This window comes from Balaenoptera physalus, assembly GCF_965194825.1.
Source record: "Balaenoptera physalus genome assembly, chromosome: 1".
Taxonomy (NCBI): Eukaryota; Metazoa; Chordata; class Mammalia; order Artiodactyla; family Balaenopteridae; genus Balaenoptera; species Balaenoptera physalus.
The window spans coordinates 95,085,199-95,112,449 of NC_138882.1; the positions used below are offsets into that span (position 1 = coordinate 95,085,199).

A 27,251-nucleotide genomic window follows, 5' to 3' on the forward strand; every position below is an offset into this window, starting at 1 on the left:
GCCCCCCCCCCCACCCCTCGCAGGCCCCGCCCAAGGCCCCTCTTGCTCCGCCCCCTCCCCGCCGGCTCCCGGCGCTCCCGGAGCTCCGAGCCCGGGCCTGGGTACTCGGGATCCCGCCGCCGGGGCCTCAGCATGGGGCGCTTCGGCGGGGGCCTGCGGTGCATCAAGTACCTGCTGCTCGGCTTCAACCTGCTCTTCTGGGTGAGACCCGGAGCGGAGAGGGCCGGGCAGGGGAGGGGGCCGGGCGGGGGCGCAGGGCAGGGGTCCCCGGGGAGCTGACCGCTGCGGCGTCCCAGCCGGGCTCCTGAAGGCAGGGTGTTCAAAAAGACGGAGGTAAGAAAAAGGCAGACAAAGCGGGCGGGGTGAGGAGGGGGGGGAGGGAGGGAAAGATGGAGGGGGAGAGAACCGACAGAGAGAGAGATTGAGCAATGAGAAATGGTGAAAAGGGGGGAGACCCGTGCGGTTCTTCCCTTTGAGGAACCTCTCTGCCTCGGTTTTCATCTGGAGCCTGGTAACACCAGGTGCGGGGCCACCAGCTTCTCCGCGCACACACCCCCTTCTCGCTCTGTCTTTCCGCTGGAGCAGGGGCCCGCCAGGGCGCCAGGACTGCCAGAGGTGGTGCCCCATCCGGCGTGTGCAGAGACATCACCTGGCTGTGGCGGGCTTGTGTAGGAAATTGGGGGTAGCGGTGGAAGTGGTATTGCGGGGGTCAGCCTTTTTCTGGGCATTAGGGGAGGGTACCGCTGGATGGAAGGAGGAGGTGGTGCTCTTCTGTGAGGGAATGGGCGGAAGGGAGGGGCTTCCAAGGGGCAGCAGCACCTCCCCACAACCCCCAGCTCGAAGCCTTTGCTAAATCCTACTGCTCCCAGAGATGATCTCATTCAACTTTGCATTGAATGAACAACATTCCCAGGATTAGTGGTTCGCCGGTTGGTAGGGCCATGACCCTTGTCTCCTGTATTACTGGGACAAGATTAGGGCTAGACCATCCCTAGATCCCTGGATATTCTGTCTCAGGCCCTGAAGGACTGGGAGACAAGGTCTGAAAATTGTCTTGTCTGCGCATTCCCTCTTGGGCTTCCTCAAGGGAATGTCAGTCACTATAACTGCTCAGACAGACCCTGAAGGAAAATACAGATCTTGCTTTGGGTGAGGAAGTTCTTAGAGCTGGGAGGGAGCAGCAGGGGGCTGGGTGCTTTAAAATAACTAGGATAGAGGAGGGTGCTGTTTGTCTTATCTGCTCTGGGGAGTTTGTTTTCCCGTGACTCCAACTAATTAATTATTGAAGGATGGTCTCTGCTTGTGTCTGCCAACCCATTAGCCCAGATGCCTGGGTGACTCCAGCAATTCCAAGCTCTCAGAGGTCAGGTTGCCATCCTCAGCATCCTGCAGCAGGGGAAGGTGTGAAGGAGGTACCCCATAGACAGCCCTGAATTTTAAAAATACACATGGCTTTTGTACACTTGGGCATTTACATCCAGCATACTATCGGGAAGGGCATTTCTAAAGGCCCTTTATGTTGTGCTTTTTAATAGTCTGGCTTAATTTCAAAAGCTGTTAATTATAAATGTCATGCTTTAGTGACACTTTTCACTCTCACTGCTTACAAATTCAAAAGAGGTTTTATCTAAGTCTGAGAAGGAATTCTTAGGCTGGGTACAGTGCTTATTTAGTGCCTGATGTTGTGCCAGCCTTTCCAGAGATAACAGGGAACATTTATTGAGCATTTTCAATGTGTCAGGGACAGTGCTATGCACATTGCATTCATTATTAACTTAATCCTCACAACAATCCTGATGTGCATACTATTATTATCCCCATTCTTACAAATAAGGAAAAACGGAGGCTCCAATAGGTCCACTTGCCCAAGGTCACACAGCTAATGAGTGGCAGAGGTGGGACTCAAACTCAGCCTTCATGCTCCTAAGCACAGTGGTACAGGTAGTTAACCAGTGGTTCTCAAAGTGTGAGTCCTGGGCCGGTAGCATCAGCACCTCCTGGGAACCTGTCAGAGATGCACATTCTCAGCCCCATCACAGGCCTGCTGAATCAGAAATTCTGGAGGAGGGACCCAGCAATCTATTTAAACGAGTCCAGGAAATGCTTATGCATGCTCAGGTTTGAGAACCACTCTGTTAAAGAATTAATGCACAAGAATTGTAAAAATAACTTATATATGTAAATATAAATAAATATATATAATTTATATTGACAAAAGTATATATATATATAATTTATAAATTAAAAATACTGTTCCCTAAGCTGCTAATCTGGTTGAGGAAATGACCAATGAATATAGAACAACAACAAACAAAACCGACAGCATATAATCAAGTGACAAATTTCACACCTCTGACTCTAAACACAGGAAGGAAGGGAAGTAGGAACAAAGCAATGTTAGAGTGCCTATCATGTATTAGCCACTGGGGTTAAGCAGGACCTTTTATATATCCGATCTAATTAAGGAGTTCACAGCAATAGTGAGGAGTTGGGACAGTTCTCCTGAAGAAGGGGATGTTTAAGCTGAAGCTCAAAGGACTGGTAGGATGGAGGTGGACAAGGGTGAGGGGGTGACATGCCACCCACCAGCAGAGGAACAGAGCAAGGGTGAGTGTGACCACCATCTGATCAGGCTCAAGTGCAGAGATAGCAAGCGGAGTGTGCTTGAGCAAGTTATTTTTACTTCTAGCCCTGTTTTCTCAGCTGAACAATTGAGGTAAAAGAGTTGTTGAGAGGATTCAAAGGAAATATGTAAAGTATCTGACTTCACCTTCCTGTGAGCCCAGTATGTAGTAAGTGCTCAAATTTTTTTTTTTTTTAAAGATTTTTTTTTAATTAATTAATTTATTTATTTTTGGCTGTGTTGGGTCTTCGCCTCCGTGCGAGGGCCCTCCCCAGCTGCGGCAAGTGGGGACCACTCCTCATCGCGGTGCGCGGGCCTCTCACTATCGCCGCCTCTCCCGCTGCGGAGCACAGGCTCCAGACGCGCAGGGTCAGTAGTTGTGGCTCACGGGCCCAGTCGCTCCGCGGCATGCGGGATCCTCCCAGACGAGGGCTCGAACCCGTGTCCCCTGCCTTGGCAGGCAGACTCTCAACCACTGCGCCACCAGGGAAGCCCCTCAAATTTTTTTAATTATTATTTTTATTATTAAGTGCCTGGCACATAGAAAGCATTTAATAAAAGTTAGCGCTCTTTCCCCAGAGTCCCTTAATATCGGGGAATAGTGTATATATTTGCCAAGTAACTTGCAGCTTGTCGTTGTTTCAGGATAACTACACACTGGCTTCTCAGTTTGTACTTGTGGATTTTGCCCACTAGAACTTAGAATACTCTGAGAGCAGGAATCTTTTTCTGTCTTGTTCATGGATATATCTCTAGCGCCTAATAGTACCCAGCTCATAGAAGGCATTCCATAAATTACTGTAGAAAGAATTGATGAATCTGCAGGTTAGAGAACTTGATACAAATGGCCTTCCCGATTTGCGAAGGTAATCAACTGTCAACTTTCTCTGGAGGACTGAGCAGGTCTCTTCCTGCTCATTCCCTGTCGATTTGTTCTTTGTACAGATTGGGCCCAGGAGGAGAATATGGGGCCTTCCTCACTCTCAGTTCCACGGGGAATGGGGACCAGGGACCAGCAACAGCCACAGACAGCTCTCCCATGTCTATAACTGTACAACCAAAGGGAAAGGGGCGACCTGAAACGGGCTCCTAATGATTTAGAGGAAAGCAGTTGTTTGGGATAAATTGTCTACATATGTACCTTCACTGTAACTGAGGGAACCTGATTCCAGAAAAGCCCCACCCTAGTTTTTGAAGTTGTTTTTTTCCTGGTTAGAGGGTTTGTGGGAAGTTTGGGGAAGGGGGAGAGGGCAGGGGACAGTTTTCCTGGAAGGACAGGCGTTCGCCATGACTTCAAGCATTCTATTTACACACACTCTTAGATGCTTGCGTGCCTGCCCTTCTGAGGTCTGAGGTCCCCCTGGGTGACAGCACTTCCTTTCCTGTCAGGAACTCACCAGAAGGCAGCCGCAGAGGCGGGGTGGGGTATGTTTTGTGATCTGCAAATCGATTTGCGACCTCCTTCTGGCAGCTGGGTGAAGTTTCCCTAGGCTGTGCTCCTGGTTTTATAAACATTCAGCTAGAGCCTGCCAGAGCCAGCAGAGCTCTCCCCGGCCCAGAGCTGCTGACTGTGCTCACTATTGAATCTCAACAAAACAAAAGTAAAGCCTGGCCCCAAGCCCCACTAAATTACTTTCCGTTATCATGGCTGATGTCTAACATGAAACCCCTCCCACTATCTGTCATGTCTAAATTCGGACATTACAGTCAGATAGCATGGCATGGTCCCATGCCTTTCACTGCGATCACCTTTTTTTTTTCCCCTCTGTTGCATAGTAATATAAATAAAACACCACAATCTACCAAGCCACATATGTTGGTTTAAAGAAAAAAAAAAAAAAAAAAAACCTGGGCTCTGTTTATTCCTTGGTTTGTTGTTGCGTACTCAGCGTTTTCCTATCATTGTGCTGTGTGAGCTGCTCAGGGTTGCCGACCAACAGGAAGCAGGACCGTTCATTGTTGAAAGTCAGATGCCATATATGGCTTGTTTGAAGTTGCTCTCCTTTCCTTCTCACTGTTATGAATGCAGCTCTGGAGTTTCACTTGGTGATGCCTAACAGGTGCATTTAGGAAAGACCGTGTCTCGCGGGCTTACGAGATGTCTGACTTGTCTACTCCTCTTTCCCAAATTCATTTCAAACAGTAGCTTCAGAGCTACCACCTGTCAGAAAGACTGGTTTAAAAAAACACCTGAAGAAAGTATTCTATGGGGTCCACCCAAAAGCTAGACCACCCCAGAAGGCAGAAGATAGGAATTTCCTTGGCCCTGTCGTTGGATAGTCTCCATTTCTGATTTCTGTCAAGGTGGGGAGAGAGCGGCAGCCTCCCCTATTTTGGACAAGAGGGACCCAGTGGTGCTGGGAGGGGCAAGGACTCTATGATAGGAGCCAGCCTGCAGAAGCCAGAGCTATGGTTCCAGGAGTCTGGTAGACCTCGGCCAGGTCTAGGCAGCGTGGCAATTCATATCCACGAATTCAAAGCCTGGAAGGTGGATACTGGCATCTCACTTCCTGGGTTTATTCCTGGCCATAGTATTTACTGACCAGGGGTGCTTGGTTAGTAAGCTGTTTAACCTCTTTGAGCCTCCATTTTCTCATCTATATAATGGACATAATCAAGTACCAACATCAATGTATGACCTTGGTGCAGATAAAAGAGTAAATATATGTAAAGTATTAAGTATGGTACATGAGATAGTAAATATTCAGTAACATAAATATTACTGGTAGTCATATTTAAACACTAGAAAACAAGTGGAATCTAGAATCCAAGAGATTAATAAAGGTAAGGAGAAGTAGGAAACAGGTGTCCTAAGTCCAACCAACCAAGCAAAGTGGCAAGAGTCTTGTAGCTTATCAAAGGCCTGAAGTCAAAAGGAGAGGTTCTTTCCTCTGCAATTAGTCACTCAGCAAATATGTGCTTACCACCAACTATGTGCCCAGCACCCTACCAAATGCTGGGCATTCAGAAATGGTTAAGACACAGTCCTTGATCTTGAGGCACTCAAAAGACCTTTGTTTGGTGCTCCTTTGTGCCTTTGAGTATAGTTTACTGTCTCTCTAATGTCTTTGCTCCTCGGGGCAGGGAGTGTGCTGTGCTGGTATCCTCCTTCTTCCATCTCTCAGCACCTAGAATAGCTTCAGCGGTCACTGGCACAGCTCTGGCTAACAGAACCTAGCGCTGGAGCTGTTTGTTTGTTCCCCGCCCTGCTTCTGTGCTGCCGAGACGAGGCCAGTGGGTAGAAATAGGAAAACCTTTGGTGATCAGTGCCTCTCAAACTTTAATGTGAATACAAATCACCTGGGAATCTTGTTCCAATATATATTCTGATTTGGTAGGTCTGCATTTCTAAGAAGCCCTGCTGGTCCAGGGAACACACTTTGAGAAGCACCGGTTTAGACATGGCCTTAAGGGGTCAAAGATCCACTGGTGGCTCTCATTTCTGAATGGGGCAGGGAGTGCCCTTCCTTTTGGCCTGCTCACCTGGCTTCCTTGTGTCAGTTCTCTTAATTCCATTTACCACTTTACCGTTATTCTTCTAAGACTTTTCTTTTACATTGAGACTTGTTGGTTTCTACAATCACCAGGAGGCCACCTGTCCATTGCCCATTATGCTTCACCGTGTTATTCCAGAATATTTAGTATCTTTGGGTCTCCAATCATGTGTGACAAAAGAGAACATAACTTCCATCCCCCACCTTAACACTGATAGTTAATATCACAACAGGGCTGTTCTCCTAAAGCAAGTGACACTATACTAACCATCATGTCATGCTTGCAAAGGAATTAAGGATAAGGAATTGAGAAAGAGGCCCATAAGATGGGACGACCAGATGGGCTGAGAGCACATGATACAGACAAATAGGGGTTACCTTGGCTTGCTTTTTTCATCCTCTTTGGATTTGATTAGGGACAAAAATAACATTCATATGATGCTTTGGTTTAAAAATGCTCTTACATACATTATCCCATTTGATCATGAATCACAACAATCCCATGAAATAATGTAATCCCCGTTTTACAGATGTGAAAGCCGAAAGGCAGGCACAGTATGTCTGGGATCAAAGAGTTAGGGAGGAGCAAAGCCAAGATTCACACCCTGGTCTTCTGATTTTAAACCCTGTGTTCTTTTCATTGTACACATTTATGAGGGCACATGGAATATAAGGTATAATAAATGCTACTGGCTTAGAAAACGTGAAATTTATGGCCGGGGAGATTATATCCAGTGTTGGATTGTCTTGATGCATTCCAGAAATGCAGGTGCAAAGAGGTGCATAACGCTCTGGCATGTGGGAGAAAGAAGAGAAAGGTTGTGAACACCCCTGATCAGTTTAAGGCAGAGGAAAAGCAAGATGGGAATTGAGAAAGGGTATGTATCAAGAGACAGTATTTAAAATTAATTTCAGTAGCAAAAACTTGAAGAAGAACATTAAGCATTATATAAATGGAAGATACGTGCTGGCTGCTTTCCCATGCACATTTTGTATATTAACTTCCTTAATCCTCACAATGACCTTCTGAAATAGCAGCTATTGTCACCCCTAGTTTATATATAAGGAAACAGAGGTGCAGAGAGTTTAAGAGCCTTTTCCGAGGCCTCAGAGCTGGCCAGTGGCAGAGCTGGGTTTCTGTGCGTGGCCCCAGAAACTGTCCTCTTAACCACTCCAAGTCGACAGACTGACAAGAAGAGAAGATTGAAGCTGTGATAAGCACGTGAATTCCAGACCTGCACTCTCCAATATGGCGGCTGTGCTACTAACCACATGTGGCTTTTCACATTTAAATTAATCTATATTAAAAGGCATTTAATATTCAGCTTCTAAGTTGCACTAGCCACATCTCAAGTGCTCAGTGACCATGGGTGGCTAGTGGCTGCAGTATTAGACAGCACAGACAGAGAACATTTATATTTACATCACTGGAGAAAGTCCTTTTGGATAGCTCTAGCCTAAATATAGTTATTCTTTCTCTCATAAGTCATCTTTTCCTGTTTTTCTCTTATTGGGTCTTATAAAAACTAAAACTAAAGAGGGGGGGGATGGGGCTTCCCTGGTGGCGCAGTGGTTGAGAATCTGCCTGCCAATGCAGGGGACACGGGTTCGAGCCCTGGTCTGGGAAGATCCCACATGCCGCGGAGCAACTGGGCCCGTGAGCCACAACTACTGAGCCTGCGTGTCTGGAGCCTGTGCTCCGCAACAAGAGAGGCGGCGATAGTGAGAGGCCCGCGCACCGCGATGAAGAGTGGCCCCCGCTCTCTGCAACTAGAGAAGGCCCTCACACAGAAACGAAGACCCAACACAGCCAAAAATAAATAAATAAATTAATTAATTAAAGAGAGGGGGGGAACGAGTTTCTGGAAAGCGGAACCGACATACCTAGTATAGAGGTTTAGAAACTCAAGGGAATCCCAGCTGTCATGGCAAAAGTGTAGTGCTAAAATAAAACTTAGTAGAGGAAGGCAGCAGAGGACTAAGTCATTAGAATCATGGCCATGGTGTTTCCTATCTTGAGTGGGATTAAGTTTTCAGTTTGAATATAACATTAGTGAGTCTACCACCATAATAACAATAAGTGCTGGGCAATCACAGTTCTGAGTGGTTCTAAGTGTGTAAGGTGAACTCATTTAATCTCTTAGGGAGGCACCATTATTACCCCCACGTTGCAGCTGAGGAAGCTGAAGGTTAGTGAGGTTAAGGGACTTGCCCGAGATCACAGGACTAGTACGTGGCAGAGCCTGATTCAAACCCGGGATGCCTAGAACCCCCGTTTTTATCTGCTACAACTCCTCGACAACGCAGCGTGTACACCTGGATTGTTTTTATTACTATCCTGTCCAAGAGCATCATTATTCAGTCTGAGTACTCAGAAGAGGTAAAATTTTCTACAAGAGCAGTTGGGGAATGCTCCAAAGTGTCTGCCCTCCCCATTGTAATGGTGACTGGGAAAGAGTCAGCTTATAAACCAGGGCAAGGGAATTAATTGGGCAGGGACAACAGAGCCCCCCAGTGGGGCAGGGTCGGGGCCTGGAAGCTGCTGCCGCTCATCCAGGAAGCCCACGTGGTCTCCCTGTACCTGTCTCGTCCCCTGTAAGTGGCCCAGTGCTGCCTGCCTCCCTGACCCCAAATGATTTCTGGTCAAATTGCTGGTAAGAAAAATTCTCTCTAGAATACAAGACTTTCAGGATTCCATTCAAGCTAACTTTTTAATAAACAAAGTGTTTTGGCTTGTTCCAATCTAACCTGAGTTTTACCTGAAACATTTTTTTTCTCCCATCGTCTGTCTGTAACAACTAAAACCGGGTGAAGATCGTTATTATTGATTGATATTCAAAAATCCTGTTTATCTGCTCAAGAGTAGTTCTCTCAAACTACCTTCAAAAATATTAGGCTGTAAAATAAATATTGTTTAATATTCCATCTTTGCTTATGTAAAACCTCAATATGGCTGAGATGTCATAGAAGTCAGGGTAGCCCTCAAAGGAGTGTTTACTCAGAGGGCAAGCCTGGGAGAAGAGCCAGCTGGATGCTGCAAGGGGGCAGTTCAGAGATCATAGAAAAGACCATTATTGTCCTCCTGGAGCTCGTCCCCCAGGTCAGGTGAGAGAGACACTGGCTTTAAATCACTTTGATAACTTGGTGGATTGGATTTTACTTTAGTTGTATTTGATCTTCATTTGATAAAGCTGTCTGCTCACTGGAATCATTAGCCAGTAGTCTGTGGCATTTGTTTTACTGTATGAAGAAAACTATACAGCCATCATCTTTCTCCTAATTCTTACTGATCTCTCCTCTCCTTTTCCCTGTATTCCTTTAGAAAAAGGCATTGTGTACAACCACTGAATAAATACATACACTTTCCATATCTATATTTATCTGCTTTATCATTCAGAGCAAGCTTTTCATCCTGGCTCAGTTTCCTTCCCCTGAGCTTAGTATCCCCCCAGCACTTTTGTAGTATCCCCCCCCCACCCCCCAGCAATGTCAATTGATCCACACAAGTTAACTATATCAACCTAAGCAAACAGCAGAAGGTATAATTAGGACAAATATGTAGCCCGATTATCTTTCTGGAGATGCATAGAACGCTCCTGCTCTATTGTGGTTTGAATTGCAGAACCCGTCCATTAGTGCAGAGAATTAAGCATTGATTTTTAAAATATATCCTTACCTGAAGGAAGTCTTTCAGGAATTTCTTAGCATGAGCTTATTCTTATGAAATTGTTGTGAGGAAAATAATAGGGGAAATCAGAAACACTGGCATCTAACCAGTGCGTTTCCAGACTGACAGCCATGCATTTCCAACCTAGCAGCCATCTCATCATGTGCTGCCATAGTCCTGCCTCCCAATTCCACCTCACCTGGTCCTGATGTTGAGGCAAGGACAGCGAGCTTCCTCAGAGGTGGTTTCACCTGGATGTCATATGGCATTTGGCTCTTGTATTTCTTCTGACAAAATCCTTGATTTTGAGAAAGTGCCATCTCAATCCTTGCCTCGCTTTCACTGCATAATCGGATGAAAATCTTGGGAGCTGGCTTACCTCTTTGAGAAAATTAGTATCATCTTCTAGAGCAAATGTGCTTCCGACTTTTGCCTGCTAAAAGGATGAAACTCCCATTACCCTTATGGTATCATAATGTGATTTGCAATCAGATCAAGAATTGTGAGTGTTCATTACATGATTCCATCTAGTTTTGTTTTGTTTTTCTGTGGGAAAGTGTTTTGCTGAGTATATTCAACAGTGTATTCACACAGTGCCATCTGAGGTGTCTGCACAGTGTTTCCCAGGTGCAGATGAATTTGAAATCAGTACTTTGGGAAGTATTCCCTTGGAGGGCTGTGAAGGAGTTTGTTCACAATTGCTTCTATCAGCCTGTCTTAGGTCAAGTCGCCATAAAAAAAAAAATACTATACATTGGGTGGCTTAAACAACAGGAATTTATTTCTCACAGTTCTGAAGCCTGGAGATCAAGGTATCAGCTAATTCAGTTCCTGGTGAAAGCTTTCTTCCTGGCTTGCAGACAGCTGCCTTCTCCCCGTGTCCTACATGGCAGAAAGCACTCTCTGGTGTCTCTTATGAGGGAATCCCATCATGGGAACCCCACCCTCATGACCGCATCTAATCCTAATCACCGCCCAAAGGCCCCACCTTGAAATGCCATCACATTGAGGGTTAGGGCTTCAACGCATGAATTGTGGCAGGGAACACAGTTCAGTCAACAGCACAGCCTAAATTGTACCTTTGTGAAGGCCCTCCATTCATTCATTTAACAGATGTCTGTGCAAGGCAGAGGGGTAGGTGCTTGGGACACAGCAGTATAGACCCTGTCCCTGCCCTCACATAGCTCAGGACTTAATTTTTCTTTTTTAATTACAGAAATATTTAAACAGAAGTGGTTATATGAGACATGGAGGAAGACACACACCTAGGCTAGGGTAGAGGCTTCGCAGAGGAAGTGACATGAGAGCTGACAGCTGTGAGTGGGTGTGAGCCAGGTGGAGGGGGAGCAGAGGAGAACTTTGTAAGCTAAGGAAATAGCAAGAGCAGGGTCCCCAAGTGGGAGAAGGAACTGAAACTGTGCGGCTAGAGCCTCTGAGGATAACTAACTGGGTCTCCTATCTAGGGAAAAGCACGTGAGCTGCCTGAGAACATCCCTAAGTGATGCTTTTTACCCAGAAAGGGAGCTTTCTGGTGGGTTTAGTCATCAGATAGCAGAGTAGCACGTATTTGCTCTTTGTGATCAGGGTGGGCTACCTTCTGCTGGAGGCAAGGGTTGGGGTGGGGGGAGCTGAGGACCCAGGCCTGGGGAGTGATCTTCGCATTTTTGTGTATCTCAGCACTCACCTCCCTCCAATTTGGTGCCTTCCTAAGAACCACGTTTGTGATTCATGAAAAAAAAATTTTTTTAAGTAAAAGAATATGTCCTCAAGATACAACATTTCATCAGCAGTCCCAGGAAAGTGGAAATAAATACAGCACAATAAAATTGAAATCCAATAACAAGCTTTGCTTCATGTTAAATGACTTGTTTCTGGCAGATAGGCATTACTTAAAGGAAACTTTTTGTTCATCCACTTTGCTTTAAAAGTTTTCCAGTTGGGTCTGTAGTCCCCTTTTCTGCTGCTTTAGTTTTAGAACACACACAGTCTTCTCCATGGACATATGCTTACAGTTTGCAGCTTTGTCCTGCAGACTCTCTGGAATATGGTTAGCTGCTGAAATGACTTGTCCATGAAAATGCATAATGTCATTGTACCGGGTAATCCCCGATCTAATGTCATTGTCTATTCCTTTCACTTCTATCTTCTTTTTCTATTTTACTTCTCTCTTCTTTATAAATAGTGTACACACTTTTGCCCTCAAAATCCTGTTGCATCACATTCTCTGAGTGCTTAACGCACAATTGGTGCGCAGGAGAGAAATGGTGACGCAAAGAATGATGACATCTGGAGTCTTCTCAGGGGCTGCTTCTCTGACCTGCATCGTTAGCGTCCCTCTTGGGCCACAGAGGCGGGATCAGTTTCTCCACTAGCCCCTGAGATCCTCTGCAGAAGGAACTGGATCTTCCTTATCTATGAATCCTTGCCTCCTGGCTCACGACAGATGCTCAACAAATGTTTATTAAATGATTAATATCAAAGCCCTACTCATGCTGTTGTATGAAAAAGTCCATCCCTGGAAAAACAGTATTTCTAATGGTAATTGTTCCAAAGGCATGGGGATTGGTACTAGTCGCGGATGCAGAGTAGCCCTCAGCAAAGTTCTTTGGTTGGTAGAGTGGATCCATCATGGTCCTCGCCGATCACCGCGTCCAGCCCCCAACATCCCCCCTCTGGCCTTCAACCACTCAGGTCGTTACCTTTGGCTTCTCATCGTGTCTGGCATCAGGCAGCACTCGTCCCCATCAGAATGAGGGCTCCCACCTCCCCTCTCCTCAAGGCCCTGCCATGGACTTTCCACAATGGTAGCAAGCTTAGTACAAGCTGTGAGCCATGTGCCCTAACTCCTGTTTCAAGCCCCAGACTCTGACCTTCCCCAGATTCCTCTCTCTCCCCGGCACAGTGTTCCACGAAAGGAAGCACAGCCCTTACCCACACTGTTCCCTCTGCCTGGCGTTCACTCCTCCCTCCTGTCCCTCGCTGCTCCGACACTTCTAACTCATTCTTCAAGCTGCAAGTCAAAATGGAACATCTGCTGCACACTGGTTATCATGCTTTGCTCTAATCCCTGGGCAGTGAAGCAGTTCCGCGGAGCACACTTCCTGCGTCCTGTGGCATTTATTAGTTTACGGGATTTTCCACGTCAGACTTTTCATGTCTTTTTCATCGTTGCTTCCCTAATGCTTAACGCGGTACCCAATCAGGACCATAGTTACCTCCTCCGTGAAAGGGAGGAAGGAAAGCAGATGAGGACGGGCAGGGGCACGAGAAGGAAAGCAACATGAAGGGGCGGCCTCTCCATCCTTACTTGTTCTCATGTTGGCTGCAGTGCTGAGGTGCAACCAGAGGTACAGTGTTGTATCTGAATGCAAAGGAGGGGCTGAGAATGGGGGCATGGGGTGGGGTTGGGGGGTTGGTCTAGTAGGGTTAAAATTTAGCACTGGAGGCTACTCAGTGAGACTTCTCTTCCCGGGTATGGGACGCACAGAGCAATGGGCCTTACTGACACCAGACTTGCTCTCTTTGCCCCTGACCGGACTGGACTTGGTGTGAATTTTTTTCAAGCAGTTTCAGGTGTGTGATAGAGCAACCCAAGTCCAGCGAACACAGAGTATTTCAAGAGTCTTGAAAGAACAGTGAGTTAAAAAGGACCAAAGGACTTCATTGTCTCTGTTGATGCCACTTTCCAAATCGGTGTTGGCTGTCATCGGGCGCAGCCTCGGGCTTGACCCGGCCCGCGCCCACAGTATTCCTGATCCGGCGGCACGCTGGGAGGATTCCCTCCGCAGTGACGACATTCAGCTACACCACGGTTTCCTTGACCCGGGAGGAAAGCCTGGGTTTGGGCTGGGGGGTGTGGATAAGCAGGCGCAGATTTTTCCTCATTGCCCCTTGGCTTTAAAAGGCAACCTCTCTTCTAATTTTCCATTATGCATCAAACACATCTGTGCCAGAAATGGACACATGAATTCCGTCTGGGAGGATGATCCCAGACAGCTATAAATTAGAGCTTGTGTACAGAGATGCCAAAAATGTGGCCTCGTGATAGGGTGTCCCTGGGACCAGTCACCTCCTCCACAGTCTGCTCGGTGGTTACAGGCCTTGGCCTGACGCCTCCGTCAACAGATTTTTGCTTTGTACTTGGAAACTCTTTCCACCGAGTTGCTGCAGAGGCGGGGTAGGCAGGGCTGCCTGTGAGGCTTTGCTGGGCACATCTGTCCCAGGCAGCCCCTAGCGCTCCGAGGATGGGGCTTTCCCAAGGGCATCAGAAAACGGCAATGACCTCACAATGACCTCTTCCCTGCACCAGAAACAGCAATGACCTCAAAGCTGATTTCCTCCCAAACTAAAGCACAGCCCAAGAAAACTCTCCCCATTTTTTTTCTGGACTGATCAGTTAAACTACCGTATCACACTTTTAAACTTACAAGAGTAATACCTGCTTCACGCACAAAACTTAGAAAGTATAGTGAAAAGAGAAAAGTCACCTGTAATTTTACCTTTCAAAGAAAAGTATCGTTAATGTTTTAACATGACTTCTTTGAATATTTTTCCATGCTTTGCTACCCTTTTAAAAAATGCAAAAATCTTTTAAAGCTGGTTGAACCCAGTTCCTTTAGCTATTCCTCACATTATCTAATTAGTGCTTTCCTCTAAGTCCTGGAAACTTTTAGTTGTTCCACCTTAGAGAGTCCAGCTGGTAGAACTCTGCCCCTCCAATTCCCCCTGCAGCAGTCATGCCGCTCTTCTGAAGAAGCCGGCCACGGAGGGAATGGGCCTTGGGGAGATGCAGGGTGAAGAAAGACAAAGTCCTCATATATATTCAGACAGATAGCCCCGGCCCTTTACAAATAGCCCACAGACAGAAGGATCTTGTATAAACAGGCCTCTGGTCTGACCCCGACTTTGACATCATTTTTCCTTATTAAACCTCTACTTCTCTGACTTGTGTGCTTGTCTCCCTTTTGCCAGCATCTGGGTCTGCTCTTCCCTGCTGGGGCAGGGGCAGCCTCTAAACTGTTGGTCTGGGGATGGGTTAGGTGAGCCCAACACTAACTGGATGGGTTGGCAGAACCAGGAGGCTCTTTTTACATCTCTGCTCACTTGTGGTGCCTTGAGTCCAGAAGGTGCCAGTGAACATCTGTTGACTGATACAATGAAATTCGAGATGGGTGTTTGTGGAGAGAGAGGAGACCATGGCTGGAGCCTGCTGGCGGGCCTTTGTGACAGTCCTGCGAAGGAAAGGCTTCCAGCTCAGGTGCGGAGCCTCACAGAAGCCCTCAGAGTGGCGGGGAAGAAGAGGGCAATGAGTCTACCAGCCGCCAGCCTGCCCAGCCGCTGCCTGCGCCGGCCACTCAGCCTCTCCCTGAGCCACACAGCACGCAGACCAGGCTTTTTCAGAAAATTACTTTTTCCTTTCTTGCTTTCCATGGAAACCCAAAATAGCAACCAAAAAAAAAAAAAAAGAAAAAAAGAAACAAAACAACCCCGGCCAGTTTCCCTCACTGCCTGCAAAACCATCCCCAGGCAGTGCGGCGCAGTGACAGTGGCAGCCTGGGGGTTAGGACGGCTTCTAGACGCCTCTAAAACGGCTTTCTAACTGGGCACTGCGCACTCAGGAGGTGTGGGCAGGTTCTGAGGTTGGCGTGTTTTCTTCCCATTTAAAGCAGTGGGTTTCCCCCGGTCTTGGAGTTCATCTTGCTCTTGGTGACCTCTCACTGTGGTGTTGGTGAGGAAATCCCAAGTGCCCAGCAAGGGACAATAGGGCAGGAACCAGATACCTTCCCGGGGGGCTGTTGTGGGAATACCCTTTTTGAGACGCCTTCTGGGCTGTGCTGTGTATGTCCCATAACCGTGGGGCAGCCTGGCAGAATGGGAGAAACTCCGGGCTTGCAATCAGGAAACCCCAGTTTTAATATCACATCAGGGACCTGGGGTGGGCTGGGGGCTTTGAGCACATCATTCCACTCCTATTATAAGAAGTGTGAAGAGGAGACGGGCTGGTTTCTTAGGGGCCCCCCCTCCAACCCTCAGATTCTGTGGCCTCAGGCCTCCCAGGTCCTGCACACACTTTACCCTCCCTTGTAAAATGCAGGCTGTTTACCTTTCAGCTGGCAGGGTCGGCTGTCATTGCTTTTGGACTGTGGTTTCGGTTTGGAGGCACCATGAAGGATTTCTCATCGGAGGACAATTCCCCAGAGTACTTCTACATGGGTGAGTGACTTCAGCTCTCGTCCGCCTTAGCTGGGGCTGCCCCGGCTTCGAGTGGAACCTGCACCTGGACTTCTGGGACGGGGGATGGAGGGAGAGAAAGGAGGCAAACGTGAGCCCCAGATGCCCACCTGGCCCTGGGGTAGGGATGTGTGGTCCAAGCGGAGAGGAGAGGGCCCTGCCACCCCTACCCTGCCCACCCCACACATGGTGCATCCCTCTGCTTCTAAAAGCAAGGAAGACCAGGTGGGACTGAACTGTTGTGCTTCTTTCAGCCACTTCCAGAAAAGAAGCCCAGCATGTAACCACAATCCATTTCCAAAGAATTGGAAAAGCCCCTTTGCCCCCCTGAGTGAAGTGGGTACACCACAAAGTCAGTTATTCACTCATCCATCTGGGGTGACAGGGGACCCCTGCCCAGTCAGGGTCTGGTTTTGTGTATTTGTGATCTTGTATTTTAAATTGTCTAGGAGAGACACATAATTCAAAATGAAGAGAGACATCTCAAGATGTGGAGGGGTCAATCTCAGTCCCTCCATGACTAGGGACTGCAGAGGGGAGAGAGAAGGGGGAGAGGAGGGGGGTGGGGAGAGGAGGGAGGGGTGGAGGGAGGGCTGCCATGGAGAGAGGCCTCAGTGTGTGTGGGGTAATAGCCGTCTCCCTCCAACTGTGGGAAAGGGGTGAGGAGTGGGAGGCTGACGTAGCCTCCAATTCTGAGGCCATGTGCTAAGTAGGGGATGAGAAACTAGTGTGTAACCAAGTGCTGACTTAGTGGTATTTGCAGTTGGTGCATCAGGGGTCATTCTAAACTGGTGAGGCAAGAAGGATTTGAGTTAGGTTTGAAAGACCAACCATAATCAAGAGAGAAAAGGAAGAATAGGGACTGCAGAGGTTTGGGGCACAAGGTGTGTCTATAGGATAGTGATTAGCAAGCCTAGGCTGGGCAGAGGACTCTTACAAGAATGTAAAGGATGTGGGCATGGTAGGAATTAAGATTAGAAAAGTTGGGGAGGGACGGAGGACAAGTATAGAGGGCCTTGAATGTCAGGGCTAGTTAGTTTAATAAACAATAGAAGGATAATTTAGGGTTTGGGGGAGGGTACGACCTACACTGCATTTTAAAGAGATTATTCTGGAATGAGAGGGGAGGACAGAAAAAGACCATGCTAGATTATTGATATAGTCAGGCCTGAAGAAATAAGGGCATAACCCATGGTGGTTGCAGTAGGAATTGTAAAGAAAAGGACAGAAAGACAAGAAACTTTATTAAGCATTATTAAATATTATTATTAAACATCGTTGAACTCAGGGACAGAAGGAATCAAAACAAAAAAGATATCAATGATAGACAGAGTCAAGCCTAGACGTCACAACTCATGGTTTTCAGAAGGAAACCTGAGTTACGGAGGTAAGGGGCCCTGCTCGGTTAGAGAGAGGGGCGGGTATGTGGAAGGAAAGATGGAAGCCAGTCTGGGGGGCAGCCTCTGTCTGTGTTGCTCCAGAAACAAAGCACTGATAGCAATTTCACAGGTGTAGATTTGGGTCCAACATAAGAAAAGCTTTCTAATGACTTGGTAAATCAAAGAAGCTGAGCAGACTTCTACAGATGAAAGTGATCCCTCCTGATACCTTGGTATTTAACCAAAAATCAGAATGGAGCGTTTATCAATACAGGAGATTCCTGCATTGAATAGGAGAGCGAACTAGCTCTATACAGACATTCCTGATCCTATTTCCTAATCTAAACTAAAGCAATATGAACAGCCCAAGATGCAAGAAATATCATATATTTATGGACATATCGGTCAGGACTCTTTTAATTGCAAATCACAGAAACTTGACTCAAACTGTCTTGAGCAAAACAGAACTTTCTCGACTCACATAACTGAAAAGTCAGGATTAGTTCTCATCTCAGGGACACAAGTGATGTGATTGGAATCCAGTCTGTAGCCACTTCTTAGCTCCACTTTCTTGTGGCTCCAGTTTGGAGCAGGTTCCCCTTAGACGTGATAAAATGTCCACGCACATCTCCACGCACCCGGGAGATGGTCCAGGCGCCATCTCCCGGGTAACCTCAGCAACAGTACACTCTTCTTTCATTCCAACTGATCCAACCGAAGTCCTGGGTCTCACTGTCACTGGCAATCTTGGGTCCAGTGCCCGTTCCCACACCAGTCACCGTGGCCAGCTGCTTGGGACGGGCTTGTTGGCTGAAGCCCGGGCTTCACACCTGCCTTGGAGCTGAGGCGAGTCAGCCCTCTCAGACCACATGGACTGAGAGTGGAGGGGGTTCTTTGTCTAATAGAAAAGAAAAGGAAGTGAACTCTGTGCGGGGGGGAAAACAACAGCCCTCACAGCAGGGCCTGAAAGCTTCCCGCTTGTTCTTGGCAGCCTGGGGGCGTGGGCGTGGGTCTGCCCACCCTTGGCTCTTCCTCCCCTCTCTGAGTCACCCTGGAGTGGCTGGTGGTGAGAATGCTCACGGTCAGTGCTTGAAGTCCAGAGAAGTGGATTATCATAGAGTCTTAGCACTAGACAGAATAAGGAAACTGAGGACCAGGGGCTGAAGCAGAGGAGGAGGGGTGCTGACAGCCAGCCGTGGTTTTCCAGCCCTTCAGGGTGGGGCTCAGCCTGCACCCCAGGTCTGCCAACGCCCAGGCCTGTGCTTGTTCTGTTTGTTTCCCTGTGCTGTCTCTCTGGAGAGTGCCAACAAGAAAAAGTCCTTGTGAAGTCAGGAACATTTTCTCCACTTTAAATATTTCTTATAATATAAATAGAAAGAGCAATATACATGTTTACAGAAATTGATGTTTCTTTCCTCAATAAGGAATTTTCCAAATAGGAAAGACACCAGTTCTCTAGCAATAAAACGAGAAGAAAAGTACACCAGGATGCCATTTTATGGACTTGCATAGCCAACAGTGTGAGGTAACAGGACTTTAAAGAAGAAGCAGGCCCAGTTTTTGGAAAATCTCACTTCATGTCACAGGGTACTGTGCACTGATCTGTGTGTTTTCCTTTTCAGAATAGGTTCCAGAGCAATCAGCCCATTAAACTCTTATCACCCCATTGTTAAAGAGCCCTGGAGAATAGGCTTGGCCCGTTGAAGCACTCTTAAAGAAATACCACCTCTCCCTGAGAGGGACCTCAGGAAGGCACGTGGTCTAGCTCCCTGCTTCTGGGCAGATGACTGCCGCCTCTAGGGGGATGCTTTCCTCTCTGAGACCCTTGGGTCTTTCTCCTTGGTGATGGAGAGAAAGTCCCTTCTTATAATAAAGATCTGGAGGTGACTTAACAGCCAGGGGCCAGCGTGGAGAGGATCCAGCTGTGTGGGGAGCTGGAAATGAGGCCAGGGAGCCAGGGTAGTCAGACCGACTGCGCCTGCCGCCTCTTCTCAAGGACCTCTGAGCTCAGGTCGAGACCTGGAGGCTGACCCAGGCTGTCGTGTCCACTGGCTGCTATCGTGGAGAAAGGAGAGCCTGGCAAGAGTGGAGCTGGCAGCAAGAAAGGCTGGGTGACTTGGTGTTTCCCAGACCCTTTCCACATTAGTCTCCTTCAGTGAACTCTTGGGAGAAGGCCCCAGTGTCTTCCAGGTTCCACCAATGTGCCCCTCTGCTTTCCTGTTACAACTTGTCTCTGGGGCTGCCCCTTAGGGGTACAGGCAGCACAGGGGTCTTCTTTCCAGGAGGCAGAGAGAGGCGCGATCCCCTCGGCCCTCAGAAAGCTGGAGCACGTGAAGTCATGTCTGTGAGCAGGGGACAGAGGACGTCATCGGGCTTCTCCACGACGGGGAAGGGGCTGCCCACACAGACTGCGGCCACTCACTCTCCGGGATCGCAGGCTGCCTGTGGCCGTCCCTCCCTGTGAATCCACAGCCGCAGAGCCCGGCTTTGATGGTGGCTGGACGTTATGCATGAGGAAAGCATTCCAGTGCTGAGTGCTGAGGGGCTGGCTTGACTTTTTAAAAACTCTGACTCACTCTGGTAATATTTTTTTTACTTCTCAATTTTTAGTTGTACCTGAGATTCATAGTAGTTGCAGAACAGACACGTGCCATAGCTTACATTGTTGAGACAATTTCTCCAAAGCATTTTTACAAGAACTTAAGAGATAATTATTGCCATATTGCACATAACAAAACTGAGGAATAAGAGGACTTACCTAAAGGCACAGTTGACAGGCCTGGATTTCTAGCTCCCACCAATGTGGTTTGAAGGGAAAACCCAGAAATCATCAATGATAGACCCCTCGGGCACTTTTCTGAAGGAAGAAGGAAAAGAACCCTCCTGCCATTTGTAAATTGCAAAATTCACAGATTTCTAGCTAAGAAAATCACGTTTCTTCTGAGTTCCTACTGAAAGTGCAGCATAGGAGTGAGGGTGTGCACTTTGGAATAGAACCCCAGGTTCAATTCCAGTTTCCCCCCTCACTAGCTGTGCAATCGTCAGTAAATTACTTCTCTGTGTCTCAGATTCCTAATCTGTGAAATATGAATACCACTTCTACATACCTCATAGGGTTGATGTGTGAGATGATTTAACCTATGAATGTGCTTGAGCGCAGTACCTCTTGTGTTGCGAGCCCTCAATAAATGTCAGCTGCTATTACAGCAGTGAGGGTAGGCTGAGGAAGGAGTCAGCCTGTGAGAGGCACAATGATGTGGGAGAGTAAGAGAGGGGAAGATAAAAGAGTGGTTTAGATGCCATGTAGTCAGGGTGAGACACCAACTGGTAGCACTGAGGCTTCCAGGTGGCAGGTTCCTGAGATAATGCCTGTCTAGGGCAAAGGACAGATGCTGCATAGAGCAGCTGAGGCACTGGGAATGGTGGTGGTTACTCACTGTTGAATGATTCCATGACTAATATATGTTAAGCTCCTAGAACAGCACTCAATAACTAACAGCTGCTGTTATTTAGCAAGGACCCTAGTCCTTACCTTCCCCATAAACTAAGTCCCATCCAATATTCTAAATACATATATAATTATGTGTGTCCAGGGCAAGCTGGGAGGGAGGGAAAGTTGCACAGAGGCAGAGAGAAATATTTTCAGATGAAAAATGGTCATTAGGCGGGTATGTAAAATCATCTGCAGCCAAAAAGCCACTGAAATTGATGAACGTGTCACTATCCAGTCCTTAAAAGGGGAGCCATTTAAAAATGAGTTGATGCAGACAAGGCTTTCAGGATGTCACTGTCTCCTTTCTGTGTTAACTGAAATGATACTTCTAGCTTCAAAAGAAGGATCGGAAACCAGAGACAAGTGATGGAATCGTCAGGAAATTGGTGGTAGCATGTCACCTGGAGATCACTGGCATTGCAAGACCCAGCTACTAATGCTAAAAATGCAATATCAAAGTGTTTTCTCTTTTTCAAATCAAGGGAAATAGGACTCAGAAAGCACAGGGGGTTGGGAAATAGGTCATACACTTGTCACAAAGCTGCCTCGGGGGCGAGAGGGCTCTACAGAAACCATCTTGGAATTAAAATGTGACTGCCAATTAAATGTATTCATTCAACAACTATGTTTTGAGGGCCAGATCAAAAAAAAAAAAGGATAAGGTATGCTTGGAAGCTACAAGTGGCCTTGTGGTGTGCAGAGTATTACAACCAGATTTGGAACTGAAATCAGCAGGCCCAAGAAATTTGCCATGTGTAGAATTTCTTCTGATTTTCCCATCAGCTCCAACCAGCAGTGTTCATCTGGTATTGAACTGAGTCCTGTGGCCACACGTGCACATGGAGATCTGCTGGGGAGAGGCCTCAGGAATCAGAGCCCCTGGGGCAGTTTTCAGGGTGTTTGCTGTGAGTTCTGGAATTCTGATAGCCTAAGAATGGAATATTGTACCAATAAGTGAATTTTCTTGGGGAGCTCTTATTTCAGAAGGGCAAGGGGCTGAGTTAGCTTGTTCGCAGTGGGGAGCAGGTCTGTCCTCCTCAGACCCCGGTGCCTCTGTCCACCATACCCCAGCCTCCTCAGAAGCAGCCCCCTCTCCTAGACTCCACACTCTCAGGAGGCTTTTCCCACGGTGTGCAGCCATGCCCTCAGCTACCTGACTTGGGAGAGCCCAGCCCTCTGGTGGCTTCTCGGATGCTTGTTGGGATGTATCCCCAGCATGTATCTCTAAGCAAAGATGGGCAACAGTAGACAGCCAGTCCAGAACTTCAGATTTAGTTTGCTCTCTCTTTATCCTCTTATCCAACAAACACTAACCGAGAATTCTGTCTTGTTCCTAGCATATTCTAGGTAGGGTGAATAAGGTTTGTTTAAGGACCTAACATCTACAGAGAGAGACATAGATGAGAACCCACAGAGGTACAAAATGGAAAAGAGTAGGCTGGGTCACATCATAGTGAATTCCTATGTGGCTGGAGTGTAGGATGGATAAGGGTCCCAGTGGGTCCGTCTCTAGTGACTCCAAGCAGAATCTGTAGACTGTATCGTGTAGCAGTGAAGAGGCAATGAACCTTGTAAGTAGGAAATCAATACAGGAAGGTGGCCCACCCAGGAGACTTTCTGTGAGGGAACTGCTCCAGTGGGTGGGAATCGGGGCTCGAGGCCTGTGTGTCCAGCCTGGAGCCCTCTTGCCGCTCTGACCCCCATTAGTAAAATAGAAATGCGTATAATACTTGCCTTACTTAGTGGCGCTGTTTTGAGGAGCCAAAGAGATGATGGAAATAAAAGAGCTTTGAAAAATAAAGAAAAATGTTAAAACAATAAGGTATTTCGACAGTGGGACCAACAATAGTATTATTTTTAATATGGTATCATTTCTCTCATTACCACCTCCATTCCGCATGAAATTATTTTTTTAGAGAAAAGGAAAAGGGAGGAAGTGGCTGAGCCTGCCTATTGGGAAATAAATAAATACCCATCTCAGGACTTCGGAAGAGCAGGGCTTCCCGGACCCTGAAAAGGGCCCTGAGAACAGCCTGGCTGGTGCAGGGAGCAGAAGAGCCCAGCCTGCCGCCTAGTCTGTCAGGGAACAGAGAGGTCTGCCCACAAACCCCTGTCAGCAGCGAGAGGGGCCCCCGGAGGCGCCCTGCAGGCCAGCCTCAGGGTTTCCCCACAGAGGTGGGATGCCAGCTCCCCACCCTCTCATGAATGGGAGTGGTTCCCAGGTGACTCATGTGAATAAAATGCAGAAAATAAAGTTGAGGTGATTGGCATTATTCTAAGCAAGTAGAGTGCCAGGCCCCATATTGTGTTCTAACTTATCTCAGGATCAGAAAAGGAAGTAAGAACCTGGCTTGCCTTTATTTCTCTCAGAGCAAGACATCTCTGCCCTTTTCCTTCTCTGTGGAACAGCTGTTCCTGTGGCTTGACTTCAGAACTAAGTGAAACGACCGCCCGAATTAAGGCCGCCGTTATTGTTGGAGAGGCAGGATGGGATAGTGGTGATAAGCTGGCTTTAGAGGCAGACGGGTATTTTTATCCCAGCTCTGTGACCTTGGGCAAGTCACTTAACCTTTGGGGGCCCAGTTTCTCTGTCTAAAAAAATGGAGATAATAATGGTACCTGCTTCATGAAGATTAAATTAATAAATCTGTGCTAGGTGCTTAGAACAGTGCCTGGAGAAAATAAGCCCTTAAAATAAATGTAGCTAATATTATATTAATAAGAATATTACTTGGTGCATATTACCTTATCACCTCCCCTCACTGGCTATTTTCTTGTAACACTTACCACCTTGCGTGCATCCAGTATATATGGTACTGCCTTCCAAACTTTATCATTCACACAAAACCTTATTGTCTTATCGCTGTGTCCTCCACCCCTCTCCTTGACGAAAAGCTCCCCTCTTCCATTCCACCCCCTCCCTGCTTCTCCATCTGAGCCTGGGCAGATCAACGGCCCCCCTCCCCTCCCAGACACTTTGTCCTCAGGGCCTCTCATGAGATGGGGACAGCCACTAATTCCAGAGTGCCACGAGGGCCACGGGCTCCTAGGACGGTAGGGGTTCACGTCCCAGCTCTGGCACTGGCTCCTCACCGCCCCTGGACCCACTGTCATCAATCTCTGTGAATGGTATTAACTCCCACTTTACAGGGGTGGCGGAGATCTGGCAGGTGAAGTGCCTGGCACGTAGGAGGCACTTGCAGATGACCAAGAGCGTAAGCTGGGGGACAGAGGCGATTTCCGATCCTCGCTGGTTGTGTGAGCCTGAGCGGCTTCCTTCACCTCTGTACGCATGGACTTTCTTTGTTCCCTAGGGATTACAGCAGCCCTTACCTCTCAGGATCCTTGTGCAGGATGTATGAAGTCAGGGGTATGAAGCTCTCAGCCAGAAGCGTTCCACAAGGGTTACCTTTATCGTATTAACAACTGAAGGCCCTGCCGGGCCGGACGCCTGGGGCAGTGGTGGCAGAGGCTGGGCTGGCAGCATTGGTGCCGGGGAGAGGGCCGATCCCGAGTAGTCAGCATCTTCTCTGGCCTCTTCCCCCCAGGGCTCTATGTGCTGGTTGGAGCGGGGGCCCTGATGATGGCCGTGGGCTTCTTCGGGTGCTGTGGAGCCACGCGGGAGTCCCAGTGCGTTCTCGGATCTGTAAGTGGGGCGAGGTGGGGAGGGGCTTGGCCTGAAGGGAGCTGGACGTGCTCTTTGTCCCTACCTCTGTGGGAAATGTGAAAACAAACAAAAAAAATAGGTCATTAGTGTGAAGATGTTTTGGGAGAAAAAGTGCCTAATAATATTTCACAGTGAGTGAGGCAGCTACAAGATTCCCATAGTCAGGGAAGTACTGTTATCTATAAGAAAAGTACTGCTGTTTGAGATCAGCAATTTAAACAAACATATCTCTTGTGGTTTATTTTAAGCCTATGTAGTTTAGCAGCCTCTGGTTTTTAAAAAAAAAATGAAATAATTTCCGTTAACTGCTCTACATCCAGTGCCGGTGTGACCTGAGAAAGAAGAGGAGCAGGAAGAAACTTGTTGCGTTTCTGCATGAGGAGGAATGGCAGTTTTTATTAGGCAGCCTCTCCTTACTCATTGCAACCTTTGGTGTTTGAACTGTGGCTGCTTCTCCTGATCTCTCTCTCTTTTTTTTTAATAAACTTATTTATTGATTGATTGATTTTTGGGTATGTTGGGTCTTCGTTTCTGTGCGAGGGCTTTCTCTAGTTGCGGCGAGCGGGGACCACTCTTCATCGCGGTGCGCGGGCCTCTCACTGTCGCGGCCTCTCTTGTTGCGGAGCACGGGCTCCAGACGCACAGGCTCAGTAATTGTGGCTCTCGGGCCCAGTTGCTCCGCGGCATGTGGGATCTTCCCAGACCAGGGCTCGAACCCGTGTCCCCTGCATTAGGCAGGCAGATTCTCAACCACTGCGCCACCAGGGAAGCCCTTCTCCTGATCTCTTGCCATGTAAGGTTTCTAACTCATTCCCTCAGTTCTCTATTCTTTCTCTTTCCCCTGTTGCTGAGCATCTCAGGTCTTGTTTATCACTGAACTTAGTTTAATCAGAGCAGACCCCGAGATTGGAACAGAAATCTGTCCAGAAGGACACCCTTCACCTCCACTTCCACCTCCTCAGGGAAGCCATCCAGACCACGCAGTCTCAGGTCACCCCCCTCCCCAAACCCAGCCCCACCAGCCACCCTCTATCTTCTGGTCTTATTTTATATCTTTATAGAATCTCTTTTGTTCATCAAGTAGTCACTGAACATATGGGTGCCGGGCACTGTTCGAGGTTGTGGGATTTCTATATCACTCTCTGAAATTAACTTACTCTTTTATTGCTTACTCATTTATCATGTCCTCCTCTCTCTACTATAAGGTCCCTGAGAGCAGAGGCACTGAGATCTTATCTTATTCACCACTGTATACCCAGCACCAAGGACAGTACCTGGCACAGAGCAAATGCTCAATAAACAATTGCTGAATGAATTAATGAGTGAATGAATGTATGAACAAACTACAAATGAACTAAGGGGCCAAATGCTTCCTGCTAGATCTGTTCAAACTAATAACCTTGCCTAGTGTTTTGCAAAAGGAACTAGAGTCAAAGAGGTTAAGTAAACTGAAAAGGTGCTGAATTAATGAAGTTAGTATTTTCTCTCCTCTACAGTTTTTTACCTGCCTATTGGTGATATTTGCTGCTGAAATAACCACTGGAGTATTTGCTTTTATAGGCAAGGATGTAGTAAGTAAATATTACTTATAATTGTTTTTTAACGATGGTTAAAGTGCTCTCTTTATGGCAAAGGACATGAGAATATTGGTACCCACAGTGATATTCCAAAGCCAAATAACCCCCACAATAATCATTTATGCAGAACTTTTTAACCTAGGAGTGTGGTGTGGACTTTAGCATATGTGTGTATGTGTGTGCGTGCATATAGGTGCACACATATTTCTGGGGAGACAGTTCATAGCTTTCATTAGATATATAGAGGGGCCTATGTTTTTTTGTAACAAAAGGATCTCTAATTTAAGATGATCCCGTTTGGAATGTGGGAGGAGTTAGACTGCAGATATGAGAAAGAAGGATGGGGAAGAACTCGCATTCTCATCCCTTGTTAGCCTGTCCTTTGTCCTTAGGGTTTGGCCTGGGCAGAGGCCAGGTCATCCTCAAAGGCTATAGCCAGCCTCCTGGGTGCCAGTGAAGCCAGTTTGTTAAGATTTTTGCTCAAACTATAGGTGAGCAGAATAGGTTATCAGGAGAATCCACAGAGGAAGGGGCCTTTTTAGGTGTAAACATGCAGTGGGGAAGAGAGGAGAGAAATGGAAAAGGAGGAAGAATGGAATCTTAAGTTTACTGTATTTTACATAAATTCATGTGCCATCAATATTATGCTTATGAACTTATTTTAGATTTTAAAAACGGTAAACATGTAGAATAAGTAAATGTCACCTCCTCTGGAATTTTTCTGAAGTAGCTGGTTATATTTGTAGGTTAGAGGAATTGGATCCTATGACTTCTTGAGAGCCTATGGATTTGGGGATCACGTGCAATAATACTAGAAAAAGCACTCTCTACGTTTTCTATGATATTTGAATGCTGAAGCAGTTTTCCTTGGTCGTGAACACCTTTTAAACCATGTCATGAAAAGACTTGAGTACTTGTAACCAATGGAGTCCCAAGAATACATAGGTTTCTACCCTGGCTGTGCACCAGAATCACCTGACTGGGGCCCAGGAATCTGACTGAGGTTAAGCTGTTGCTGATGTCAATTCAAGGTTGAGAACCTCCACTCTAAGAAATCTTTCTAGTCTATGAAAATTATTCTTGGTTAATCTATCCTTCCATCTTCAGAAGCATCTTAGAA

At 47.2% G+C, this 27,251-nt stretch overlaps 1 protein-coding gene across 4 annotated transcripts in view; it reads left to right on the top strand.

Annotated features, from left to right (window-relative positions):
• Nucleotides 1–55: 55 nt before the first annotated feature.
• The window catches only part of TSPAN2 (tetraspanin 2), a 45,214-nt gene continuing 18,018 nt past the window's right edge, over nt 56–27,251 (top strand). For 3 of the 4 annotated variants that reach the window (XR_014263073.1, XM_082460287.1, XM_082460286.1), the window contains exons 1-4: nt 56–201; nt 15,895–15,997; nt 24,436–24,533; nt 26,051–26,125. Coding sequence is in view for 3 of the 4 variants with exons in the window: in XM_082460287.1 (XP_082316413.1) it covers nt 133–201; nt 15,895–15,997; nt 24,436–24,533; nt 26,051–26,125 (345 nt within the window). In the remaining variant the exon portion in view is untranslated. Of the gene's footprint in view, nt 202–248; nt 334–15,894; nt 15,998–24,435; nt 24,534–26,050; nt 26,126–27,251 lie in introns of those variants that run through there. The other variant, XM_082460288.1, reaches the window with a different exon arrangement.